General features: G+C 40.7%; 2 protein-coding genes across 7 annotated transcripts in view; one reads left to right on the forward strand and one right to left on the reverse strand.

The window, feature by feature from the left end:
* The window catches only part of wizb (WIZ zinc finger b), a 38828-nt gene extending 19735 nt beyond the window's left edge, over positions 1-19093 (reverse strand). For 3 of the 5 annotated variants that reach the window (XM_086056213.1, XM_086056211.1, XM_086056209.1), the window contains exons 1-8: positions 18841-19093; positions 18127-18308; positions 15450-15651; positions 15125-15200; positions 12424-12572; positions 10866-12341; positions 8129-8575; positions 5542-5946 (exon numbers count right to left, since the gene is read on the reverse strand). In XM_086056213.1, the coding sequence (XP_085912339.1) occupies positions 5542-5946; positions 8129-8575; positions 10866-12341; positions 12424-12572; positions 15125-15200; positions 15450-15651; positions 18127-18237 (2866 nt within the window). In that variant the 5' untranslated portion in view covers positions 18238-18308; positions 18841-19093. The remainder of the gene's footprint in view (positions 1-5541; positions 5947-8128; positions 8576-10865; positions 12342-12423; positions 12573-15124; positions 15201-15449; positions 15652-18126; positions 18309-18840) is intronic. The other 2 variants (XM_086056210.1, XM_086056212.1) reach the window with 2 other exon arrangements.
* A 1608-nt stretch (positions 19094-20701) lies between these two features.
* On the forward strand, positions 20702-25558 carry trappc5 (trafficking protein particle complex subunit 5). 2 transcript variants are annotated; one of them, XM_086056693.1, is made up of 3 exons: positions 20702-20830; positions 21710-21982; positions 23551-25558. In XM_086056693.1, exons 1-3 carry the CDS (start codon positions 20777-20779, stop codon positions 23845-23847), a joined length of 624 nt encoding a protein of 207 aa, XP_085912819.1. In that variant the 5' UTR covers positions 20702-20776; the 3' UTR covers positions 23848-25558. The 2 variants fall into 2 exon arrangements, with proteins under 2 accessions (XP_085912819.1, XP_085912820.1); XM_086056694.1 differs by lacking the exon at positions 20702-20830 and adding an exon at positions 21510-21627.
* Positions 25559-26563: the final 1005 nt, after the last annotated feature.

Here is a 26563-nt window from a genome sequence, read left to right on the forward strand (position 1 = left end):
TCATTTTAGCAGAGAAAGTATCAGGGGTCTTATGTTAACTACAGTCCTGACAAGTGGCGTTTCCAGGTTATAAACAGTGCATAATTATCTAGTTTGTGCAGTGACATAATTCTATGTGAATCAAGTACCTCATGTTGCATGAGTTATGCGGCACACAAAGGTAGGCTCGGTTACCGTGGGTGCTTACTTTGACTGTTTTATATTTATGGCCTATTTTTTCATACAAATAAATATGTATTACAATTATGACTAAACTACCGTGTTGGCCTAGATTAGTAGGTTAGACTCCAGCGCTTTATGACTAAATTCGGGTTATGTCGCTGGACACTGCGTGAAGTGGACTCCCGTTCTTAGCATTAAGACATCATTGTAACAAGAAGCATCATTTTTTGTTATCCAAGTTAAGGTAGAGTGTTTTATTGTTATACTATTTACAGTAGATAGGTGATTTTCATAACTGTATAACATGTAAGGTTAAAAAAAATTAGATTAATTATGCCTTCAGGACTGGTTGCTTACTGTCTATATTTCTTAATAACAGTCAGAGCTGGGCACTTAACCCTTTTCTGCCGGTCCGGCCGTGACCCTCCACCCTTGACCTGGGTACCCTTCCGGCCGCGACCCCCCGCCCTTATTCATAAAAATGATCACCCCCCGCCCCATTCCACGCCCCGGCACAAAAAAAACCAAAAAAAAAAACGGGAGAGATGCGAACGGCAGAGGCTTTTTAAGGATCATTAGCTGGCTAATTTACTATTCAAACCCGCTGCGGACACGCTTCAAACACGCTTCAAAATGCGCCATAGTACTTTACTAATTACCCAACTGCGTGTGCTTACTTACATTGCGAGCCCCAGGGTTGGTTTTGTCGTATTGTATAATTATTCGGGTCCAACAGACGGCCAGAAGTCGCAGTCAACAAGTTACTTATTTATTTTACACACCAACACCCCTCCTTCACGGCCTTCAAAATAAAAGCATACCAGCAAACCACTATACACAGCAGGTATGCCACGGCGTATTTCCGGAAGTAGAAGATGCCAGAAGAAGTGCATGAACTCCACCTTGATGTGCCAGCATCATACTTGAGTGCTACGCGCAGCTTAATATACTCGTGGAGACAAGTTGTTTTGAAACAGTTGCGTTCCAAGTCGGGGGGCGTCGCTTCAAAAAGACAGCAACAACAATGGATATCGTGCCTGCTACAACAATAAAGGGACCGAGATGACGAGACTATGCATTTAATTATATTGCCAAATTAGCTTGCTTTGCAGCAGCAACGAGCTGCGTGGTGCATTCTCTCCTCCATGGAGAAACTGTATGTCATCGCAACATGTGACATAATGGACCAATCAGAGCAGCAACAATTCCTGATGTGTGCGTGGCATGTGTTGCAGACCTGTCGCCAATAGCACAATGCGTCGGTCATGTGAATCAATGCGGCACTTGTTGCTCGCGCCGACGCGGGAGTAGAAAGAAGCCTAAAAAGAAGCCTTTCACCGAGTAGGCTGAGATGAAATTTGGCCGCCTCGCATGAGGGCCGATTATGGGCCGAACTGAAATCCACTTCCGGCCAGGCTTAGTCCAGCCATTTTTAAAAATTTGTCAGGCCCCAACCCCCGCCCCAAACCAGTGCAGGGCGCACCCAAAGTCAGATGGGATAGGCTCCAACTCACCCTTGACCCTAATGAGGATAAGCACTAGACAGTATAAAATGGGTGGCTAATTTATTTGACACTTGTATGACAGTTAAAAAGCAAAAGCATGTCTTGTACATTTTCTAAAGGTTTTAAGATCAATTTGATTTCTATTATTTGCTATGAGAAAAATGGTTTCAAATCCAAACTAATCAACAAACGTGTTTAGCCCTACTGAATTATTCCTCACATTTCTGCTGCATGTTGGCTTTGTTGTTATCAAATAAATGATGACAGTGAGTAAGTATATGTCTTACTATTCAACCGCTGTTGGGGTGTTAAGACCTGATAGGGACCAAAGAAGTCCTGATACTGTAGATAAAGTCACAATTTGAAGACAATACATTAATTCAAGAAGGTCTCAATGTGTTTAAAGTGCACTGATGAATGATACCACAGGAAGAAACCAAAGCACAACCTTGGCAGCAGTAAAAAATATGCGCTCACTATTTAGAACAGCAGCACACAATGACATATTTCTTGCATAGACACAAGTGACAAAACAAAATCTGTGCAAAAAGCATAGCCGATGTCTGAGATATAGACAGTCTCCTGCAGTTAGGCATTTTCTGCGACAAATGGCTGAATCAAAAAAGACGTGGAGCCAGACAAAGCTTTTTGTCTGGTGGGCGGGCCGCTCATCTCTTGACTGTAATGGAGCGGCGATGTGACACCTCGGGGTGCAGACGAACAGCGCCAATGAACTCATTACCTTCCAGCGTGGAGCAAAGTAAACCTCTCGCTCCACTTTGGATCCCCTCAACTAAAGTCAAACTTCCATCGGGCTAGTGGACTGAGTAGGATCCAAATAAGTGTTCGGTGCACTAAGTTGACATCATGTTTCCGATCGCAACCACTCCAAGATACGAGATGCTTCCACGCAATGGAATCACAGCACATCCTCTTAAGAAAATCAAAGCGAAGTAAAATGGCGAGGATTGTGCAACCGGAGGCAATTTTAGGGATGATCGAAAAGGACGGACTATACAACTGTAACCAACGACCAATCAGCGATTATAATGCGATCTACACAGCAGTCTTAGTAATTAGTCATGCTCGTAGTAATGACCTGCTTATCGCGCTTTGACGTGCGCGTTACCTGCGAGGAGACGCGCATTTTCTTGACACTTTTAATGGCTCATGTCTGCCCACAATGTGACTCGAGCTCCCGGCTCGAGTGGCGCGGTGCATCGCCGCCTTGGGAACCGAGAGCACGCGGAGTCGACACCGGCCGCTACTCACCGGTCCGCGACCGCAGCGCATCGGAGTCAGACAGTTTTTCCGCTATTGTTTGGGTCTGCGGGGAGGTGGAAGCAGCCATTTTGCCCCCATATGCACCGCTGAGCTAAGGCGTGACCAATCGAGAGCAGGCGGAGGTTGGGATGAACGCACCAAGACGAGTGCCACATCAACGGGCATCAGGAGACTTTTCTCTGCACACTCCTCTAGTCTCCCTCTCTCTCATACTCTCTCTGGTACGCACTCACAAGCGCACATGCACACATACATACCCGAGCAGGGTGACATCCAGGTCAGACACCCCTGTTTTGATTCGGCATTCAAAGTGACAGGTGAACTTCAAGCATCTGAGGTCACGTTTCCTGAACCTTCATCCATCCATCATCAAAATCCTTCTATTGGACCCATGCTTACACACAAATAGCCGGAAAGACTGCACTTTTTTGTTTTTCCCCCCCATATTAGTTCACTTCGGCCCAGAACTTAATTCAACTCAAAGCTGAAATATTAACAATTGGCCCTGCTAGTAAATAAACCCTTCAATGTAATTTGACAAAACACAAAGATTGAGGAAACAGGGTAAATGGCAGGGTATAGCTATCCGATCTGTGGGATATATCCAATCTGTGCATTTAGACTGCACTTGCATTGGCACATATCCACTAAAGAAATCAGGTTCTTGTACATATTTGGAAAAGGTCTGACTCCATTCTGAAAATTCCATGTGTTTTCTCCCCTTTATATATCGGAATATATGCGAATTGTGTCACATGGGAGCAAAAAAGAAAAAAAAAAATTGAATTTTGTCACCATGCACTGTAAATCCATTAGAATCTTGAGCTCCTGAGAAAGTAAGCCTGATAAGCCAAGAAACATTCAAATAAACTGGGAAGATGATGAAAACACTCATCCATCAAGGTCCCATGATCATCCATCCATTTTTTACACCACTTTTCCTCACCACGGCTGAGTCCACCTTGGACTGTTCAGCAGTCAATCACGGGGAACAACCATTCTCACTCACATTCACACCTATGGACAATTCAAAGAACGGTTAGTGGGTATAAAAAGTCTACACCCCCTTTAAAAAAAATTTTTTTTTTGCAATATATGTATAAAAAAGAGACAAATATAAATCATTTTACAAAATATTTGCACCACTAATGTGACCAGCAATATAACCTGCACAACTCAATTTGACAAAAACAAAAGCAATATTAAACATACCATGGAAACCAGTGAAGCTAGTCATCAAAAAAAAAAAAAAGCACAACAATGACCTGACCAAGAACCGGTTGTCTCTCCACAATTGATGACACGACGAAAAGAAAACTTGTCAAATAGGCTGCCAAGAGGCCAATAGCAACAAAGAGGGAGCTTCAGGAATTTCTTGCAAATACTGATTACACCACCCTCCTATCTTCTTCTTACTCTGTAATGGGTTAGGGTGCCAAGACAGAAGCCTTATCTTACAAAGAAAAAAAAACATTTGAAATTTCAAACACATGTGGGTAAATGTGTTATGCTCCGATGAAACCAAGGTTGAACATTTTATCTGTAATTCCAAAAGCTACGTTTGGCACAAACACAACACTGCTTATCACCAAAAGAACATAACCACAGTAAAGCATCATGCTTTGTCTTCAGCTGGAAGCGGGGCCTTAGTCAAGGTGGAAGGGAATAATGAACAGTTCCAAATATCAATCAGCGAAATCATAAAACCGTCACACGTCTACTGGAAAGCAAAAAATATACATCAGCAAAAGCTTACTAGAACTGACGAACAATTTGGGGTTAATCAAAGGTACTTGAAATCAGGGCTGCACGATATTGGAAAAACACGCGATATGGGTGTTGAATATTGACATATCGATATTATTGCGATATTTAACGTGCCTAAAGATTTTTTTTCATGCAGCAAAATAAGCAGGCTAACAGTTGTAACTTTTTTAAAATATAGGCTTTTTAAAGTAATTTTGTGTTAGTAATGCCCCTAGATACTGTTCATTGGATGGCAATTTAAGGTTGCGTCTGTCATCAGATAAAAGCACACAATTCCATATGAGACTTATTGGATGTCTTTGCGACACGCATATTGCACAAGCCATTATCACAATGACTCCCAAAGGAGGGCTGAGCCTAAATTCAAACCAAGAATCTCTCGAATGTGAGGCAGCACTGCTCTCATTTGAATGCTATTACGTGTTTGCCCACAGAGAAGTAGTGTCAAACATGTTCGGAGTAAAGGCGTGAGCATTGTATTTACACCTTTCACCCCCTGGAACCCATATGCAACTATGCACGAATCAATTCATGGGCCCAGTCATGTATGGGGTCTACATGGAAGTGTCCAATTTAAAGGACTTTTGGGCTTCTGGGCTGGTTGTTCTCAGTGTAGTTTCCCATCAAACGCATGAAGGAAAATCCTAGTGTTTAAGTAAATAGGCAGTTATTACAGAAAGACTGCATGAGCGCATTTGCCATGCGCATCCAGCTACTGCCAAAAGACATTGCAAATGTTAAACCATTTATGTCATGTCTTGCAGTGAGGTGAGGCCACTGTGCTGCACTTCGGCCTACCACGAATTCAAAGCATCAAACGTACCTTCTTTTACACCGTCCTCCTCATTCAATGGTCCAGGAGATGCAGATGACAGCGAAACAGGAGAAGCAGCATCTATCCTCCTCTCACTCGTCTCCCCTTCCAGCTTAACCTCAATGATCCCGTCTTCCTCCTCCTCTTCTTCTTCTTCTTCTTCTTCTTCTTCTTCATCCTCTCCCTGACCAGAGACAGGGCTCCGTGGGGGAGCTGTGGGGATTACAAGGTCCGGTCTGCTGGAGAACAATTTTCTCAGGATGTGGATCGGCGAGATGGTAACATCCCAGTTAGTGATGCCGAAGTCTCGGAGGTGCGCCCGGGCATGGCTAGACAGGCCGGCGCGAGTGTCAAAGCCAGCGCTACAGAACTCGCAGTGCATCACACTGAACGTGGATGGATCAAAGTTAGCCACTGTGGAGTGGGGAAAAAAAAGTTGTCGTTGTAGAGATTTGACTGAATATGCAAATGTTTAGCAGCAATATTAACTGAAATGGCATATCTGGAAAAAGTCTGTCATGAAGTGAAAAGGGTCAAGTATTCTGTATGATTTTCTGCAGCAGGTCCGCTCAGAAACTTCTGAGGGAGTTTGAATGTTTAGTGGTTTCCTCAGAGATTCCAAAAACATGCATGCTCACTTCACTTATCATTCTGAATTACCCTTATGTGTGAATGTTAAGGCTGTGCAATTCATCGAAATTCAATTATAATTACAATTATTACACTCCACGATTACAAAATAATCATAAAAAACGATTATTAATATTAATTTAGATCAATGCACGCACCATTTAATTTTTTTTAATAATTATAAATAATATAATTTGATCAATTTTGTTTGATCAAGAAGCAAGTTACTAATTACTCTTTATATTTTTTACGTTTAAACATTTTCCTGTTTCAAACCCCAAAATAAATGATCAATTGAATAATCGTGATTCAATTATTACCAAAATAATCATGATTAATATTTTTTTCCATAATCGAGCAGCCCTAGTGAATGTATGTAAAAGGACCTTACTTACATTTATTTCTCTTTATATTTTTTATGTTTAAGCATTCCCTTGTTTTGTACCCAAAAATAAATGATCGTTTGAATAATAGTCATTTCAATTATTACCAAAATAATCATGATTAAAAAAAATCATAATCAAGCATCCCTAGTGAATGTATGTCGAACGTGACCTGTGATAGACTTGCGACGGATGAATTTAATTACCCTGCTTGTCACCCAGAGAAAACATCATGACACAATCGAGGGAAAATGAAGTGTTCTATGTGGGTTAGGTAATGTAACTACGTACTATGTTACAAGCAGCATTCAGTGATTCAACAAATCTCAACTGCTTTTCTAGTTTCTAAAAATCTTCCTCTATGGCACATCTCCTCCGGGCATTGTTTCTGACATGAACAAAGGAGTACAGAACATTCAGAGAAAGAGATTCTTCCATCCCGTTTAACATATTGTTGTTAGGCAGAAATCTCTTTTGTCCAAATATGGTCAATTTGATATTTTTTCACAAACAGATACTAAAGGTCAGTCCCCACCCGGTCTGTCAATCTAAAGTGTTTAAAGAAAATGTGTTATCTCACTAACAGTACACAATTCAACTGGTCTGAGAAGTGTTGTAGAACTCCACTTATACCTGACTCCGCGGGAGCCTCGTGGCATTATGTCACCTCAAGATTGAAGGTCTATAGACAAAAACGAGTGAAAATAGTTATCTTAGATATATTTTAGTCGGACTGTTTTGTTAGGAATCAATAGCTATAATGCTCCATTACATAACCAAGTCCGTCAGACACAAACATAAGATTGTGTCCAGATTCTTCAGTTCGGCATTTTTTTGTTTATTTATTTATTTATTTATTTTCACTCATGGCTCTTAGGCCTTTGTATTAGAGTTTGTGATGTAATCAGTCATTTGCTTTTGTTAAATATGCAAGCCTTTTCGGGTTGTTTTCTCTCTTACGCAGAATTTGATGGGCAGATGACATGCCATAATATTCTAATCAATGACAGTATTATAAACATTTTTTTTGCTAGTTAAATTAGCGATTGAGTTTACTATTTTTTTAGCAAATTAAATTTGAGATTGAGCTTGATTAAGGGGGGTGTTGTGTTGATTTTGGTGCGCAACAGTATATGAGAAAAAAATAATGTACTATACCAACTTTAGCAATGAGGTGTTTGGTAACTCAAATACGATGCTGTTTTTTTAATTTCCTGAGAAGTAAAAGTGGTTTTGGAGAAGTGAGGATTCTGCCTGACAGTGACAATATGGGGAAAATATCAAACAGTCAATTTTCCCCAGGGTCAATCAACAATATTTAGTCAAATGCCCATCCACAACCACTGCACTACCAGTGCAAATGGAAATGTATCAATATTTATCTAAATTTATAGCATACAAATACTTTATACTATAGAGTATAAAGGAGGGGGGCACCATTATTCTTATTCTGTTTTTATCAACTTAATATCACTCTTGTTACATTGCCATTGTGTCTTACGCTCTTGTTTCCGTTCCTATAAAAGATAAACATTGTCTGAGTGAGTTTCAGAATTCACTTGAACAATTTGAAAGATGCTGACCTTTTTTCTTCTTCTTCTGATAGGAAAACCGCTTCTCAATAGCATTGACCTCCTCTGGGGATATGAAATGGCGCACATTGTAGCTGACGCCCACCCGGTTCAGGTGGCCCCTCACGTGATTGGCCAAGCCGATGCCGTTATGGAATCGATCGGGGCAGTAGGGGCATTTCCTCTCCACGCTCTTCAGAGCCTCTGAGACCTCATCAATCTCATCTTCGACTTCATCCAAGATGTCCCCAGACAGGAAATGTCGCACGCGTTCGTCGTCAATGTCGTCATCATCACCCTCATCACTCTCAATTTCGACAAGGGGAGCAGTAATCCGGTTGCTTCTCCTTAAAGCAAAAACCTTTCCTCCAGTCTCCTCTTCTTGCTCATCTTTCTCCTTCAAACTATTCCTCATCTGGGGAAATATTGCAGCACTTAGCTGCTCTGGACACTCATCATCTGCATAAAAAGACAAAAAAAGGGTACAGTTTAGGCTTTAAAGAGGAAGTCAACCCTGTAGAGAATATGCCTTCATGTGCACCACATCTTCAGGGCTGGAGACAAGGTTCAGCCAGATGCCATCAAGCCTGCTCCAGCCTCACTTAAAAACAATTGAATCGCCAGGGGACCCCGGCAATTGGATTTTACAAGGACATGCTAGGACTCAGGAAGACCCAAAATCCTGATAAGGAGCTGATAAGGATTCGTCACTTGAAAACCTCTACAGACAACAGATGTGGATTCGAATGGCTTTAAAACAAACTTTTTGGAGCCTCCCCAGCTGGGGGCCTGCCCAATGAACATTGACAATGCTGGATAAAGACCGACCCCAAGAGGTCGACATGGGAACTGCAGCATTAAACTTCCTATGCGTTTGATCAATCAAAATTTGTGTATTGCTTACTGTGTGTATCCTGCTAACTTTGCATTGAGGAATCTGCTTCGCTATGGTAACAATCATTTTTCTGGTCAGGTTTATGAAATAACCGTGTAGATATTGGGTTAAACTCATATCTTTGACTCCTAAACTTTATACGCATTCAGAATGAGATGTTTCCAGCTGAAGTATGACAGTTGATGACAGTTACAAATTGTGAAAAGGTTTTGAACAGGACAATTTAATAGACTCAAATCTAACTTTATTGTCATGAATTGAGGCTCGCCTGAAACCTGAGCTGGAGGGGGGGCAGACACCTCACATCCTCCCCTTTTTCTTAAGAAGATAAAAAGGTCGGCCTTTGTCTCACTCGCTCTCTGAACTTCACGCTCTCTCCAAAACTCTCCCCCAAAGAAACTTCTCACCTCTCAGACCCTCTCCAAAAACACAAGATCCACCCCCTCAAAAGAAACTCTCAAACTCTCTTTTCACTTCTCAACTTTTTGATGCATTGGCTGCATTTTTGCTGGCGTGTCCCTATGCCCGAAAATCAACGGCGGTTGACCTGAAAAGCTAAATTGGACCACTTCGAACCTCGTCACCACACACGCGGCAGACGCGCCGGACTCCGGCCCTTGGGCAGCAACCGCTGAAGCAACGCGCTGGTCCTGTCCTGTTCGCAGCCGACTCCGCGCAGCGGCTGGCCGTCATTTATTTAGGCTTGCTATACTGTAGTGTTTTCTTGTATGTTCCACTAGAATAGTTAATAAACATTGTCCATATACAGAAGTCAAGCGTGAATTGGATGTGTTTGGGTCAAGTTATTAACCTCTATTTTATTCCAAGAGCTCACAACTTATTTTATTGTAGCGCCTTCACATTTTATGACTGATTTAATGAGGTTTTTCGACAAATTCCCCTCTAAAAACCTTAAAACTTTGACGTGGTGCCCCTAGAGGCGGGCAGGAGTAATGCAGGCATTGCTCCCGGCCGCTACAAACTATTGACACTCTTATGAGTGACCCCCATGTTCGCTACAAACCAAACATATATTTTTTTCAAGAATATGTTCTATGCAGGCCGACTAGTTGAGACAAAGCATTCTGATAAATATTGTGTTTGTGTAGTAAGAGTTAAAGAGACCGTGGGTCCGGGATGGCCATGTTTTCACTAACAAGTTCATTTTATATATTTTTTGATCAGGAAAATGAAAAGAGTTGTCATTTGGTATTTTATTAATAAATTTGGGAGGAATTAGGAAATAAGTGGCTCCATGAATAACGCCCCTTGTTAATGAGGAGAATTTGTGGAGGTGATCATGATGAGATTACGTTTTATGTCAATAAATCCAAACTATTGTGCAGAACACTTTAATACTTTCACAGTTTGAAGTGGGCAAGAGTAGTAATGTGCATTTGCGTTATGGTGGCGATCGGTCGCTGTTTTAGACAACAAAACTGACAAAGCGAGCAATATTACCACCTTGCCTCCCTCCCGTGACGTAGACCGCTGAGACCAAAAACAACATAAGCCACGCCCCAGAAAGGGGTGGGGCAATTTGTCGTAAATCTAATCACAAAAAGAGTCCTTAAATTACTACAGAGTCTTTTGGGGGGGGTACTTTAGTACTGATGTCATTTTTACATGCAAACCTATTATATAAGTGCCAATGTTAAGCTCACCCAAGTCTCGCTTTAATCCACCGTTTTTAGCCATCGTTGGCTAAAAACGAGTGGATTTGCTGCTTAACTCGTATCCCACAAATGTGTTTCGATGAGTGGGCCTGCATAGAACATATTCTTGGAAAAAAAAATGTTTGGGTTGACTTCCGCTTTAAATATTGCATTGTTTTTTGTTTTTTTTTAGCCTCACCTGGATCAGAGCTAGCTCTGGTGCGCCCTTTCACTACAACCTTCTCAGGGTCCATTTCTGGGCTCTCGTCCTGGTCTCCCTCACTCCCTGGAAACTCCTCTTCATTTGGCCTGGATCCCAGTTTAGCTCTCCTACTGAACCTCCTGTTCGTATTACAACCGAGGACTACCTGGGTTGCCGCATCATTCTCAGAAGCGTCAATTCCTTGGCGCCCTTTGGTTTGAATTGAGTTGGGCAGGGATGTAGAGTCGGAGACACAGTTGGATTCCAATATGGAGTTTGAAACACGATCATGAGACGAATGGCTGGACTCAGAATCGCACTGTGCCCTGTTGCAGATGGAGTCCGGTCCAGAGTGGGCCTGTTTCCTCTGTCTCTTTGTGACGGCTTGACTTGAACCAAGAGGAGATGAACATGATGGGGGATCAGGAGAGGAGGAGCTGGACTTAAATACCGAAGTTGATATTTTTCTCATGTGTGTCTTGGTGTGATTAGCAAGCGCCTGGGAGGTTCTTGTGCTGAAGTTACAATGGGTGCAAACAAAGCGGCGGCGGTACAAAACAGCCCGGGGCTGAAATGTGGTTCCAAAAGAACCTGTGGGACTTTGAGGTGCGTTTGATTCAAGAGCCACATGTTCACCATCTGATGTTGAAAGTGGAGTCTGGTATAGAAGTGGACAAGTGTCTGATACCTTGCCAGGAGTAGGAACCGGACTCATATTTTGCAGGTTTTCACGTTTGACTACCTTAGTGTCTGCTCTTTCTTTTGCCTTCTCATTTTCATTCAGTTTTTCGATTTCAGCCAGAATCTTGACGCGGGATTCCTGGTGCCTTTTTTGGTGGTCGGCTAATACTACAGAATCCGGCAGGTCCCATCCGCACTCAGTACACTGAAAACGTTCTGAACCTTCTTCACCTGTTTGACGGTGCTCAATCATGTGCTCCTTTAGATGGACCTGTTTGTTGAAGTATATGCTACATTCCACACAGGTAAAAATATCTGTACCATGCTCAAAATCACAGTCTCCATGCCCATCTACTTTTTCTTCACCATCTCTGATCATGACTGGATCTTCTACTAATCCCTTCCCAAAATCACCACTATGGCATGATCCTCCACTTTGACTTGGAGGTGCCAATTCGGCATTTATTGATCTTTGAGGACTCCCACTTGCTTGCGTACCGACCTCAGGAGATGTGTGCGGTAAGGTTCCGGTGAAAGGCCTGAGTAGGACTCTCTTCTTCCTGCACCTCTCGAAGAGTGTAGTGTTAGGGCCGTGAGGGGGACTCTCAGGGTCAGAGTCTCCCGTGAAGGTGTACACATCCCTCTCAAGCTCCTTGGTATCTTTTCCCTCCAGGCTTTTCTCTTGCTCCCTTTTGTCTGTATCCTCCTCCATCCGGCAAGAATCCTTTGGTTTTATTTCGCAGAGGCCGACCTCAGCTCCCACAGATATGTTACAGTCATGGCTACCTCCTACTGTGAAGCAAAGTTGTGAATGAAAAAGAGTCTTAGAGAAAACTGTGAAAAACAGATTTTGTTCCGCCACATGGGTACTTACAGTCTGTTGGGACGAGCTGAGATATATTTGGTTCTTCTCTTATTGTGCTTTCTTCACTTTCCTTGCACACATCCCCAGAGACAGACAGGCTAGCTTCGTGCTCCAAGTGCTGCAATTTTCCAGGTTCTTTGTCGCCCTCACAACCAACTCTGGACAGCACCCAAAAGAAAAAGATAATACATATTTTATATAAAGATATATATAAATACTATATATCAAGTATATAGCGTGTACATACAGAACTTGTGTATATTGTATGTACATACAGTGTACACACATACCGTACATATGTATATAATGCACATATTTTACATATAGTATATATGTAGTTAATACAGTTATACTGTACATATACACAAACAAAATACACATATACAGATACATAAACACATTCATATATACACATTCTGTATATGCATACACAGTATTATACACATACACATATTATATATTGTATACATCAGAGCTGGGCATTCGATATCGGTCCGTCCATCCATCCCGGAAGGATGCCCGTTTTGTGGACGGTTGGAAGACGAGAACTATTTTAAAAGGTTTGGACTAAGCAAGGAGGTAGGTTATCGTCCATCCCTCTAATCGTCCCTAACCGGGTCAAGTCCCGGCTGACGTGTTGTGTTGGCAAGACTGCCTGTTAACCCAGCATAACACCGGAGTGCTCTTTTTCATGTGCGTTCCGTCCCTGCAGAATTGTTCTCACAGGCATAGTCTGCCCTCTAGAGGACGTCCATTTCACTGACTAGGGAAAAAAAGAAATATTACAAGCTATGACCCGGAAGTGGAAGACATTCGTTCTAGTCCTAAAACAACATTGCCTTATTTTGCAATAATTATTTTAGTTGTGAAATAATGCATTAAAAAGTGAAAACAAGCAACAAAACCCAATAGTATTGTGTTATGACACAATCTTAAATATTCTCGTATGTAACCTGGCTTGATCCGGTCCGCGTTATCATCATCATCATCACATCACGACAGTGGTTGCTGGCAGCTAAAAAGCTGCCTTAACTGTTCAACAGTTGTAAACAATTCATTCCACTCACGATAGTCCCAGCTGATAAGTGGATGATTGGCCTACAGAGGACCAATCATGGCTCAGCTTCAGAAAACAGGTGAGCCGTGATTGGTCCTCACCTGAGCCCTGAACAACTGTGATGTAATTTTCAGTCGACAGAAGTGACAAAATGGCCACCTCCAGAGATGGCTAAAAATAGGTGGATTTATGCTGCTTAATTCATGTTCCACAAATGCAATATTAATCAGAATGCCTTGTTTCAACTAGTCAGCCTGCATTGAATATATTTTGAAAAAAAAATGTTTGTGTTGACTTCCTCTTTAAGAAAACAAGTTAATGGTGAGAGTGAGAGGTGAGTAATTGGGGAAAATCCTTCAATTGGCTAGCAAAATTCAACTCTAGAGCAATGAGGAAATGCAATGTGATCTGATAAGTCCTAACTGACTATGTTTCCAGGTGATGGGCATGCCTTTGGGGACAGTGTTATGCTCTTTGGTCAGGTCTAGTTTCAACAACATTATGTGCTTAAAAAAATTAAGTCAACTAACCACTTGAACATATGAGCAGGTTTTTCCTCATCCATGGATGTTTTCTTTCTCTGATTGAACCATACTCCAAGAAAAAAAAAAAAACAGGATTCCATCTGTCCATTTTCTATGTATATACCACATGTTCGGTCACCACATGGCACCTATCCCAAATGATTTCGAGTGAAAAGCAGACTCCACCATGGACTAATCCCATTGGACATTAAGTGTGACTCAATCTCATTTCAACAGAAAAATTGCACTGCACTATAAACGACCCAATACCATGATTCTCAAGGGTAAAATAGTGAAAGGGTGGTTCAGCGAGGATAAGACATTTTCACACATGGACTGGACACCACAGAGTCCTGACCTGAACCTCACTGACAATCTATGGGATGTACCTGAGATGATTTATACAGAGGTCTCAACTTTACAATCGCCAATACAAAATCATGACTAAAATGAATGCAACTATGGAGAGAAATACATTAAGTCCTACACAACCTTATCATAATAGTGTCACAGCGAAGGCACTAAAACTAAAACCTCTGAGTGAGGTATATATATTTTTTTAAATCCAATTGATATGGCCTCTTCCTGAAATCTTAGATAACAGGCCCAGTTTCTTGTCCAGAATTTTACAGTACAATGTGTGACATATGTCTCTGGCTGTCACCACTTGGTCATAGAACAGAGCCTGTACTAGACGAGTGTCATCCCGTTTTTCCTAAATCGCTAATCTGTATAAACAGCACAAGCACATAATGTCATTCAAGTGATACCACCAATAATTGGCCTTTGGAGGTAGTAACTGAGTCAAGACGATGCCTATGTAAATGGTAAATGCTGTGATGGCGGAAACTTCTTCTGCTCTGCTGTGTTGAAGGCAACGTCGCAGTCCAACAAGTATTTATACGTCACACCAGATGCTGGCACGGATGTTGTCACGCATCTAATTGATTTTGGGAAAGTTGGCTCGCTGAAAGGTCGTATGAACATCCCGCCAGGTCTCTGTATAACAGGCAAAGCCATCTTAATGCGGAACTTTCAGTTACTGCTCTGATGAGGCCATTTTGCTAAATCTTTGTGTAAACAAGAATTTAGTTTATGTTACAGTACACCACAGTACCACCTTCCTCACCTGGGTCCAGAGGAAGGAGATCCTGGGCTGTGAGCAGCCAGACCATGAGGGTTAGAAAAATGCTGCAGCTCCTCCTCTGACATACAACAGCACACACAAACCACAGAAACAATCACTTCACAGCCAAACAGTTAAAATTCACAGTCAAAACTAGATTTTCTTATAAGTGGCTTAGACAGGAAGAGAGAACTGAGAGACTTCTGACTACAAGCAGACTGAATCACATTTAAAACGATAAGAAGACGACAATGATAATGATCAAATATCTTTTGGCTTGACTAGAAAGTTTCAAAACTTTTACAAAATAGGAAGAGTGATGTGTTACCATCAAGTGTTTCTTTCTCTGAGTCTGAGTCCCAGCTCAGGGAGGAAGGAAAGGCTGAGGACCTGAATCTCCTCTGTGCACTCCTCGCTGCGGCTGCACTGTGCTCAGAGCAATCGATCTGCTCGGGACCCTCATCTCCATCGGGACCTTGTGAGCCTTTAGTGGACGTCAGGACGTCGCTCACATCGGAAGAACATGAGGACTAGTGGCAATAATTTGAAAAAAAAAAACATTACATTTTTGTAATGGTCACTGTATTGGAGGTAAGATTGGCACTATTTTATTTTCTTTCTTCATAAAAAAAACTGTGTATTTTTAAAGAGGAAGTCAAACCAAAAAAAACTCTTGGCAATAATATGTTCTATGTGACTCCTCTAGTCTAAACCCAGCATTCTGTTTAATATTGTGTTTATGGACTATGATTTAAGTACCAAAATCCAACGTTTTTTATCCAGCTCAGGGGGCGGCCATTTCATCACTTGTTGTCGACTGAAAATGACATCACAATTGCTCAGGGTTCAGGTAATGACCAATCATGACTCAGCTTCAGAAAACAGGTGAGCCGTGATTGGTCGTTACCTGAGCCCTGAGCAACTCTGATGTAATTTTCAGTTGACAGAAAGTGACAAAATGGCTGCGCCCTGAGATGGACAAAAACAGGTGGATTTTACTGCTTAACTCATATTTCACAAAATTAATCATAATGCCATGTTTAGACTAGTGGGACTACAGTAAGTATTCCCACCTACGGACTGCTATCAAACGGAAATTCCCTCACTCTGAAAAAAAACAAAACGTATGCATTAAATTTTCTTCCACTATATTACATTAACGATCGATTACTTCCAACGGAAGTTCCGGTACTGTACCCGGAACCCATAGGGAAGCCCGCACTAACGTAAACTCAAGTAACTCCCGCTCGTACTATGGAAAGACTCTCAGCCATCATCGGATCCAAAACGGTGACATATAAGTTCCTTCTTCGGCATGCGTTTTACTGAAATTGTGAAAGATTTTACATTTATTAATTTATATTTTCGTCTGTAGTTCATAGCATCCAAACAAAGAAGAACGGTAATGACCGTGAAAAGAGAGAGTGAAATGCATCCTATTATGCGAAGCTGGACACAAAATAAAAAACATCCAGGAGACACTTGGAGTCGGAAAAACTCAAATCTACGAGAAAAGTCCTGATGTAAAGCCACCATCCAGCAAGAGAGCTATGGAGATGGTATCAAAAATGCTTTAATACGCAAAAGAATCCCCGGATATCAGTGATGATCAACGGGACAGTTTCTTGTAATTAGCAACAAAACTGTATGATACGCTGACAAACATTTTCATACAGCAAAGTCTGAGAAAAATAAACACTAAAATACAGTGCAGTTTACTGTAGTTAAGTACTGTACTGCATTGGTGTTACAGTATTTACAGTATTTTGTCAACAATATTTGGACCATGTTTGTTATATTGTACTGTATTTTGTTCATATACCTGTACTTTATAGTTTAGTTTTTGTTTGATAACAATTTGGGGGAAAATATTTTTTGGGGGGCATTATATTGCTTATGTTGTTACACATGTATTTTGTTAACATGCTTGCACGTTCATACAGGACATGTACCGTAGTCGTTTCCCACATAAGGAAATTCTGTTATAAGGAAAGATTGAACAATGCAAATATGATTCCTTACTAGAGAATACTTACTGTACATAGAACATAATATTGTAAAGTACATGTTTGGGTGGACTTCCTCTTTAAGATACTTAAGTGATTGATGTGATTGACTGGCAAAGATTCCAGGATGTAACCCACCTTTAGTCCCACATTAGTTGGAATAAGCTTCAGCTCACAATACTAATGAATGTCTTACATTGCAATAATGTGTACTCATAAATATGCCTCATAATTAGTAATTTCCTCAGCATCTCAGCCCAGGGTCACAACATTATCAGCCCAGAATTTTCTACTTAAACTGTCTAGTGGGTGTGACTGGCCTATATGCATTTTTTTTTCCCACTGGGCTATGGGGCACAAAAGATTGTACTTTACAAGTTCTGCCTAGCAACCGACAAATATGTGGCCCAACAAGGAAAAATAATCCAAGCAACTCTGTTGATCAACAGTGCCATGCTAAAGTCTTCACCAACAAGACAAAACCTGTGTTGTTTTAGTCATCTTCCACAACTGTAAATAGAAATAGGTACAAAACCACGGCAGAATTAGAAGCATGGTCCGGAGGCATCCATCCAATTTCTATTGCGCTTGCCATTTGGTTGGCATTTAGGCGACTTTCGCCAGTCAATCAATCGCATGGCACATTTAACAACCATTTATACTCCCATCGACGGACAATTTAGTTTTCAATGAACCTAACATGCATGTTTTTGGAAAACACACGCAAGTACGTGGAGAAAAGACAACTCCACAAAGAGATTTGAACCCCGAATCTCAAAACTGTGAGTCAGATGTGTAACCACTAGTTTACTGTTCTACCCTACAATTATTACATCATTGTTACAAGTCTAATAGTGTCACAAGACTGGTAAGAAAAAAATGTATTGCAGTAAACATTCATAATTTTTGTGTTGTATGTGTGATTCATAACATTGCCGATGGCATGCACTATTTTCCCCACCTTAAATGACATCAGTGATGGTGACATGAGGGCTTTACCTGCTGCAAGGTGCAGTTAAGGAAGAGTGGGGTGACAGGGTTTTGTGCAGAGTTCAAAGGTGGGGGCACATAGCTGCTCCCTGGGGTCAGGGGTCGCCCTTCTGGCTCCATTGTCCCCCCAAAGAACAGTATGGAGTCCACTGTTGACCAGGCTGCCTACATTGTGCACTCCTCCTTGTCTTCTGCAAACATTTAAAAAAAAAAAAAAAGGGGAGGGGGGGTGATAAGTTACATTGTCTACCTTCTACTTCATACATTGCTCAACGCTGATTGCATTCAATTGCATGACAAAACTACAGTTGGTGTGTTAGAAGCAGCCATGTCACACAATGCAAACGATTGCAGACTTGCAGAATGTTCATGTTTTAGCTGTCCTCAGTATATCCCCCACCAGCAGCAGCTGCATAGGCCTGTCTGACCCATTTTCACAATACGTCTGCTCTTTTAAACGAGACGGGGTGTCCGAATGGTTACATAAAGATGTGGCGTTTATTTCCAGGCCCACGTCCTTTCTGTCCCTTTTGAGTCAGTAAGGAAATAACCGAGGCGTCAAGAGGTGCTTGGCTTGGCTTGTGTTAGCCCACTGGAAGTACGTGGCCGGTGTTGTTGATCGGTCGTTGTCAGGTCAATCTAAGAACCGCGATGCAAAGCACGGTGCCTTTTAAAAGAACAAGCAGCTCCGATCGGCTACAATTTCACCCGGAAAATACTCACTGCTATCGGCCTGGTTTACGGATCCAGGGGAAGGAGTCGCGCAGCCTAAGCGGTGCTCGTCATAGTTGAAGACCGAGCAAGAAGCTTGACGCCCCGGAGACGATGCTCGCTACAAGCCCCCGGCTGCTTACATGCACGAATCCGCTCTTTAGGTGTCACTCCAAACTGTTCTGGGGATGTTTTGCATGGGTCCCGGGCAGCCACCAGGCACACGACTCCATATTATTAGATTTGCAGGCACGCCACGGCGGCGGCGGCGTACGTAACGTCGACTGGGAGGTGACGAGAAGTTGGAGTCGCCCTCCAGCATCAAGTTCATTAAGTTTCACTTTTAAAGCTTTTTACTCGTAAATTCCACTTACGAAAATTTGTGTTGGGTGCGTATTTTGTACGTTTACCTTTTAAAAACTAAATATATATTGCGTAATAATAGTGGTTTACTGTGTATAGTATGGTAGCTTTTGTTTATATATTGAAGTGGATTATTTACACTAAAAATTGTAATTGATATTGAAGGTTAGAATCATAATAGTGCAGTAGATGTTATAATTCGCCCGTTAGCATTGATTTGGCGTACTCAGACGTTGTTGAAAACGACTCACTTGTATTTTACTCAATGAAAACATTATAGCAGGTGTATCCAGTTTTAATTTGACAACCTCATTAAATATGTTGAATATTGGAACGTAATGCTCGAGTAAGAGGCTTTAATTGGTCCTTTAGTGAACCCTAGTGGCCATTACCGGAAGTGGGTTTGTTATCAAGTACAGTATTGTACTGTAAACTGTTTAATTATGCTAATTGAAGCTTTTAATAAAACTGGCTTTAGATAATGTAACATTACTTATACCTTTGTCCAAATTGATGTGTTTTTTTTACGGTTAGTGTACGTCGTTTGATTATGGTCTATACAAGGGCAACTATTGAAATTGTTCTTATGCAGCAAGAACTAGGACACATCATTATAATAGAATACATTTAATCCATGTTGTGTGGACTGTAAAATTACTCTATAACAATTTTTTTCAATGCACATTTTTTTACACACTACCAAACAAAAATCCCCAAAAAAGGATACTATTTTTTTGTGTGTGGATAAGCGGTTCGGAAATTTATAGATAGATTCTGCCATCTAGTGTAAGAGTAGCACATTTTCTGCTCATCACTGTTAGTTGCTGGCATAGATAGTTGAACAAAGACACTTCCTGTAGAACACTCGATGAGCCCATGGCACACTAATGCAATTCAAACCTTTGTGTAAAATTGGAGAGGTAATTGAGGGTAAGCCCTCGTTGTCAATGATTCTGAGAGGACACGGGACAGATCAACAATAGAGATGAAGTATTTAAAAAAAAAAAACTGTTACATAAATAATTTTTTTCTGTCCCAGACTCCCAGCACATCGTTAGGTAATCGGTGCTCTAGATCAGTATTTTCTAACATTTACTGAGCAAAGGCACTTATTTTACATCACAAAATATCTCATGGCACACCATCCCCCAAAATATTTTACAGAAAGTGGATACACAGGTTAATTTATGTTCTGTTTCTGTTTCTGCGGTCACGATGTTGCTGGCAGAAAATTTAACAAAGATAGATCATATGTAATAAAACAAGAATATTTTTAGGACCATCTCAGAGAGATTGGGTCATTCCCTAATGATGATTTCTCACAGCACACTAATTCAATTCAATTTGATAAACCTTTGTGTGAATTTTTAATAAAAACATTAAGAACAGGCCCCATTTCAAGGATGATGTGATAGGACAGAAACAAAACAACAACAGAACAAACATTATTAAAATAGTTTAATTTAAAAGCAAAATAGTTGGTATTTTTATTGTGTTCGAAATACGATCACAATATTTGTTTTGGAGACGCAGTCTCAATCCGGAACTGTAGGTGGCGGTATAAAGTTTGTCAATACCTGAGGAAATGTCACAAGACAAGCGCGACGAAGAAAGCACCTTCCACAGCCAGCACAATACGGTTAGTTTGGCTTACAAACTATTCATCAAATACATTGACATATTCAGTTTCACCGCTACCACATACAGGGAACTATTACTAACTAATAGACATTAATAATAATGTGTGTTTCCCCTCCCCAAACAAACGGTTATGTATTTTCTTCTTAGGAAACGACAGCTAGCTAGATAGCTAACACTCAGCTGGTATCGTTCGCAATAAAACAATGTATAAACCCCGGTTAATATACTGTTATGGGAAGTCTAGGCAAAGCCGGAGTGTGATGAACAATATCACATGAAATGATTCTGAAAGGATTCTCAAATAATGTACGTTTTCTTACTAAATTGAATTTCTCATTATGGAGTTAGCGTTCAAACGTTCTATTGTTAGAATGACTTGGAGGAATAAACACTTCCCCATCAAAGTTTTAAAAAATAAACATCTACGCGTGAGGAGTGCAAAAGCAGTAGCAACTAAATTAAAACACGTTTTCTTGGTCTAATTTTTCACTAGACCTGCTGGTGAACTTTCAGGATGAACCTATATTGGACAACATAACTTTTACGAGTTAACTTAAATTGACCTCTAAAAAAAATGACACCTAAAAATGATCAAAAGCACCTCGCCATTTAAGGCGTCACACAGGATCTCAGAAAGGCATAGAAGTGGGTGTCCTTGGAAAAAACACCCCCTGAAACATTGAACAATTGTAAACGTGCTTTCAAAAGTTTAGAGAAAATCAAATTAAGTCCACCTATAAAGGTTCATTCAAAAATTTCACCTGACTTCAATTAATATCCCTGACTCTGAGCAGTGTATGTGTTTAAAATAGCATTTTACATTTAGACATTGCTGATCCTCTTATCAGAGTCCTAACCATAAATCTGTGGTTCTCAGGAAATGGATACCCGGTTCACTCGAGGGAAATCCACCATCTTGGAGCGCCCCTTGACTAGACCCAAGACTGAAGTCAGCGTCAGTGCGTTTGCATTGCTGTTCTCAGAGATGGTCCAGTACTGTCAGAGCCGAGTGTACTCCGTTTCGGAACTGCAGACACGCCTGGCTGACTTGGGCCAGAGTGTTGGAGCCGGCATGCTGGATGTGCTGGTGCTGAGGGAGAAGAATGGCAAGAGGGAGACAAAAGTTCTCAACATGCTACTCTTCATCAAGGTTTGTACTTTCAACGAGTCCAAAACTTAAGTGACGTGCTGCCAGTGATGGGAAGCAACAAAGTGCTGATATTTTCTTACTAGGGATTTAAGGATTTATTGAAACTGCATTTTATATCGATATAAATGCTTGAAATATGCATCGATTTAAAAAAAAAAAAAGATTAAAAAAAAAAAAAAAAAAAAAAAGAATTGATTCACAACGCCGTGTCCATACATCTCTGCAGTAAACAAACTGCATACGCACATTGGGTACATTACTTTGAAAATGGCTGGAACTGCTAAGATTCGATTACTAACATGACAACTTAAACGATCAAAATCGTCAAGAGTTAATTTCAATAGTCAATGCGTCGTTTATTCATATCTAATTTTTGCCGCTGTTTTTCTCTCGAAAAAGCCCCATATCCCCCTGCCAGCATGCTTTTGGGCAACGCACATGCACAGTAGTGGTAATCTGGGTCATCCGTAATGTAAACAGAAGCATTGTGGGTAACGTTGTCATCATGGCTCCCGAGTTAGCGTTAGCAACCAATCTTAGGCACATTTCATACAATGTAAATCTCCCTTTCATAGCTAATAATGCCATGATAAATGAGCATCTAAAAAGGAAGCACGTTGTGGCTAATGCTCGATTTCATGTATCACATTGAGACAGTCATTTCTGAAAGTCAGCTTTAGTAAGCACACACAGGCTACTGTGCATGTGCATGTCCTGTTGTGGTACGCTAACATATTGTTGCATTTACGCACCCATGTTGTGTTTAAGAATCGGAAATCTCAGCACTCCAAGTTAACGCAACAACCTATTTTCCACAAACCCATAATGGCAAGACCTAGCAATAAAAGACATAACATACCCACTCATTAGAATGTACTAATTTAGATTGCTAAAAAATCATGTTCCTCCTAATTTTTAAAGTTTTTTTTTTTCCATTCCAGATGCATACAACATTTTGAATGTGCAGATTAAATTATGTATATTAGAGAAGCAAAACAAAATGTTTTGGATTAAAGTTTAATAAAAAACAATGCAAGTGTTTAGTTTTATTTAGCACAGTGCTACTCCCTAATTTTACTCATTTAATTTCACTGTCCTCTACATTAAAAAAAAGGATCGGTGCCCAAAAAAGTGAGATGTTTTTTTGTAATTATAGGTAGTTTCATAGCATTAGTGCAACTCAGCACTACTGTAGGTGATTAGTCGACTAGCAAAATAATAGTTTGTGGCAGCCCTACTTGACACGCTTGCGCGAAACATCATCGCGTTTTGCGTTTGCGAATGGCTGCAGCACCACACCAGCGCACAGACACGAGTATGGTAGCGCTTTTAAAAATAAATGAATAAAATAGAATCGAAAATCGGGAACTGAAAATCGGAATTGAATCAAATTGGGGCTTGAGTGAATAGTTACATCCCCATTTCTTACTATACTTTAGTAGATTTTGCAGGTATCTGTACTTGAGTATTTATTTTTCGGATTACTTTTACTCTCCAAAACAAAAATCTGAATTAAATTTTTGTGAATGCATGTAAAATGCATTGAAGTTGTACACTCTCCGTTGCAGGTGAATGTTTGGAAGTCTTTGTTTGGGAAGGAGGCTGACAAACTGGAGCAGGCCAATGATGATGACAAGACTTACTACATCATAGAAAAGGAGCCACTCATCAATGCTTACATCTCTGTGCCCAAAGAGAACAGTAGCTTAAACTGCGCCGCCTTTACTGCAGGCATCGTGGAGGCCATCCTCACACACAGTGGCTTCCCTGCCAAGGTCACTGCCCACTGGCACAAAGGCACCACACTCATGATCAAGTTTAATGAGTCGGTCATAGCTCGGGACAAAGCTTTAGATGGCAGATAAGGCCAGTGGGAGAAACAAGGGAGGTTATTATTATTATTTTCTTGTTGTTCATCGATGCAGGACAACAATAAACAACAATTTAATCCTGCACAATCTTGCAGTTACTTCTTTATTATGGAGTAACTACAAGGTTGATTCCTATTTTACTTTGTCATAAGAGACTGTAGCCTCTTCCACACTGGCCATCCAAGCCGACATTTTCCCAGCGCGCCGTCCTATGTGTAAGGTAGCGATGCGGGACGAGAGTTGAAGTGGACCAGGGAATTTGCCAGATTTCGATGTTGTATCAGATGCGTAACTGAGGTGGAACACCCACGAGCTAGCCACCAGAGTGTGAAGTTTAACACGGGGGACTCAGTGTTGACACGTCTTTGTTGGAAGCAACCGCTGTAGTCACACTGGTGTATACAGTATGGGTATGGATGGTAGGGTATGCGTTTGGATCTAAATGCTTTACGACACTTGTCCTATTTCGACGAGTTTTGCCTGAGAGGCGCAGGCAATTAAATCCTGGCTGTATGGTTTTACCTGGTGCGCCAATTTAGACAGAATGCAATGTGAAAATGGCTTGTGATAGGCACGGACAACATCATAAAGAGAAAAGATGCTATTTAGTTGGTTCAGGTTTCTAAGTCTTTATGTCCCATTGTGCATTATGAAGTAACACTTAATGAGCAAAATTCCCATTTGTATTATATACGATCACATCTGTTTGGATTGTTTCAATATTGTATTTGTCAATATAATTATATGAGGTATTTCATTGAAGCAGCTTATTTACTGTAAATTATTAACTTGATGAACCAGTCAACATTGTCTAAGGTCTCACCTCTAAATTTATTTTGAAAAATATTTCAGATTTTTTTTTTTTTTACTCCATCTCATCATCATGATTGAGTGTAATTAAGCAGACAAATATATTCAGTTATTTTCTATTTTAATATTTTTTTAACAATACAAAATTGTAATACATGGTATATGTAATTTAATTAATGACAGAGTGATACCAACACAAGTCAGGGTGACATCTTGCATGTAAATATAATGAGTAAAATGTTGAAATGTACTGCTAGCATCTGAGCTCTGGATGAGAACAAAGTACAACTAGTACATGAATCATTTCATGGTTGTGGATAGAGGTGGAAAAACAGAATGGGAAAATAAACACGTTTCAGGTAACTACACGGCTCAGCTTGTGTCACGTGACCAAACTTGGACCACAGGTGAGCCTTGATTGGTCGCTAGTTCCAAAATGGCTGCCCCCTGAGATGACTAAAAGAGGTGGATTTTGCTGTTTAATTCATATTCCGAAAGTGCAATATTAATCAGAAAATTGTGTTTCGACTAGTGGGGCAGCATAGAACATATTAGGAAAATCTTTGAGTTGATTTCCACTTTAAGCGGTGGCTTACAATAGAGTTAAATTTACTTGGAATCAAATTTTGTCTAATTTTTTATGCAGACCTAGATCTGCTACGCGACTGTATTTAAATGTTGCTTATTACGGTGATACTTGGAGAGCTATGTATTTTCTTTTTTAGGTAGTACTTGCTGTGAAAGGTTTGAGAACCACTGCGTCTCCAGTATATGCAAGAAAGTAAAAGAGATTTTTATTCACAAAATTAGGTAGGAATTGGCTGTCTTAAAATACATTAATTGTAATGTTATCTGTGTGAATATCACTTTTTGAATTAAACTAGGACTGAAGTTACACATTTTGTGAATATTCCTGAGCACATCATACAGTATATACGGCACATGTCTACTCATGCTTACACCAGGGGCGGCTCTAGACAGTTTTACCTCGGGTGGCAGGAGGTTATAACTCCCCCACACACAAATGCACACACACAAATTAAATTAAGGTTTTATTTTCTGTATTCTCTTGCAGGTGTTACGCATTTCATAGCTCAATATTGAGCACTAACCAAGTCCTTGTTGGCCATGGGTGTCCTAACAGAAAGGTCCAGATTTGGTGAGCTGAAAATGTGTGGGGGCAGAGTCCCGACCGACCGTTCAGGCTTTCCGTTGCTTTTCATTTGTCACAGCGTTCTTTACCAGTCACCTTGTAGTTTGCATGTTAGTGCCCCTTGATATTGAATTCCTTGAAAACAGCCACAGTCTCTCGGCAAATTAGGCAGACAGTTGTTTCGTATTTCAATGAAAAAAAAAATGCAAATTTCCTCATGTTTTGGACGTTACGGCCCTCTCTCACATTTTGCCTTTCTTCAAGACATTCTCAATTTTAGAAATAGAAATAGAAAGAGTTACAAATGGGTCATGTAGTGAGTGGTGCGTTTGGCAATTCACTCTGATTCCAAGCCAAACTGAGAGTGATGTGTTGGGAGAGGCAAAGCGCGCTCTGAGAGTGTTATTTACGAATGTACCCTAGAGCGCGTCTACGGGTTTTCTGCTATCTTCTTTTGAAACATAAAACAGTTGTTTTGTGCGTGCGTTGCCTACTGTATTTTGTGCCGTGGTCAACAGTGCTGACGGGCCACACATTATTCTAAGAGGCTGCGGGTCGGTCGACATTTGAACACGGGCAGCAATTGGCCTCCAGGTCAGACTTTGGTCATGCCTGTGGTAGGCTATGAATTAAGTTACAGAAATACTTGTTAACGTATTTCACTCTTTTCAGGCACAATGTTTGTGTGTTTTTTTAAAGGCACTGCTGAAAAGAACAAAAGATAGAAACAAGTGAAAAAGAAAGAAA

This window comes from Filicampus tigris, chromosome 16, assembly GCF_054856515.1.
Source record: "Filicampus tigris isolate MCC_2025a chromosome 16, RoL_Ftig_1.0, whole genome shotgun sequence".
Lineage (NCBI taxonomy): Eukaryota > Metazoa > Chordata > Actinopteri > Syngnathiformes > Syngnathidae > Filicampus > Filicampus tigris.

Bases quoted from the DNA above. Each gene is read 5' to 3' on its own strand.
- trappc5 (XM_086056693.1), top strand. From the start codon at position 20,777: ATGTCACAAGACAAGCGCGACGAAGAAAGCACCTTCCACAGCCAGCAC. The intron at 20,831-21,709 runs GTTAGTTTGGCT...TGTGGTTCTCAG, and splicing joins TCCACAGCCAGCACAATACG to GAAATGGATACCCGGTTCAC. The intron at 21,983-23,550 runs GTTTGTACTTTC...TCTCCGTTGCAG, and splicing joins ACATGCTACTCTTCATCAAG to GTGAATGTTTGGAAGTCTTT.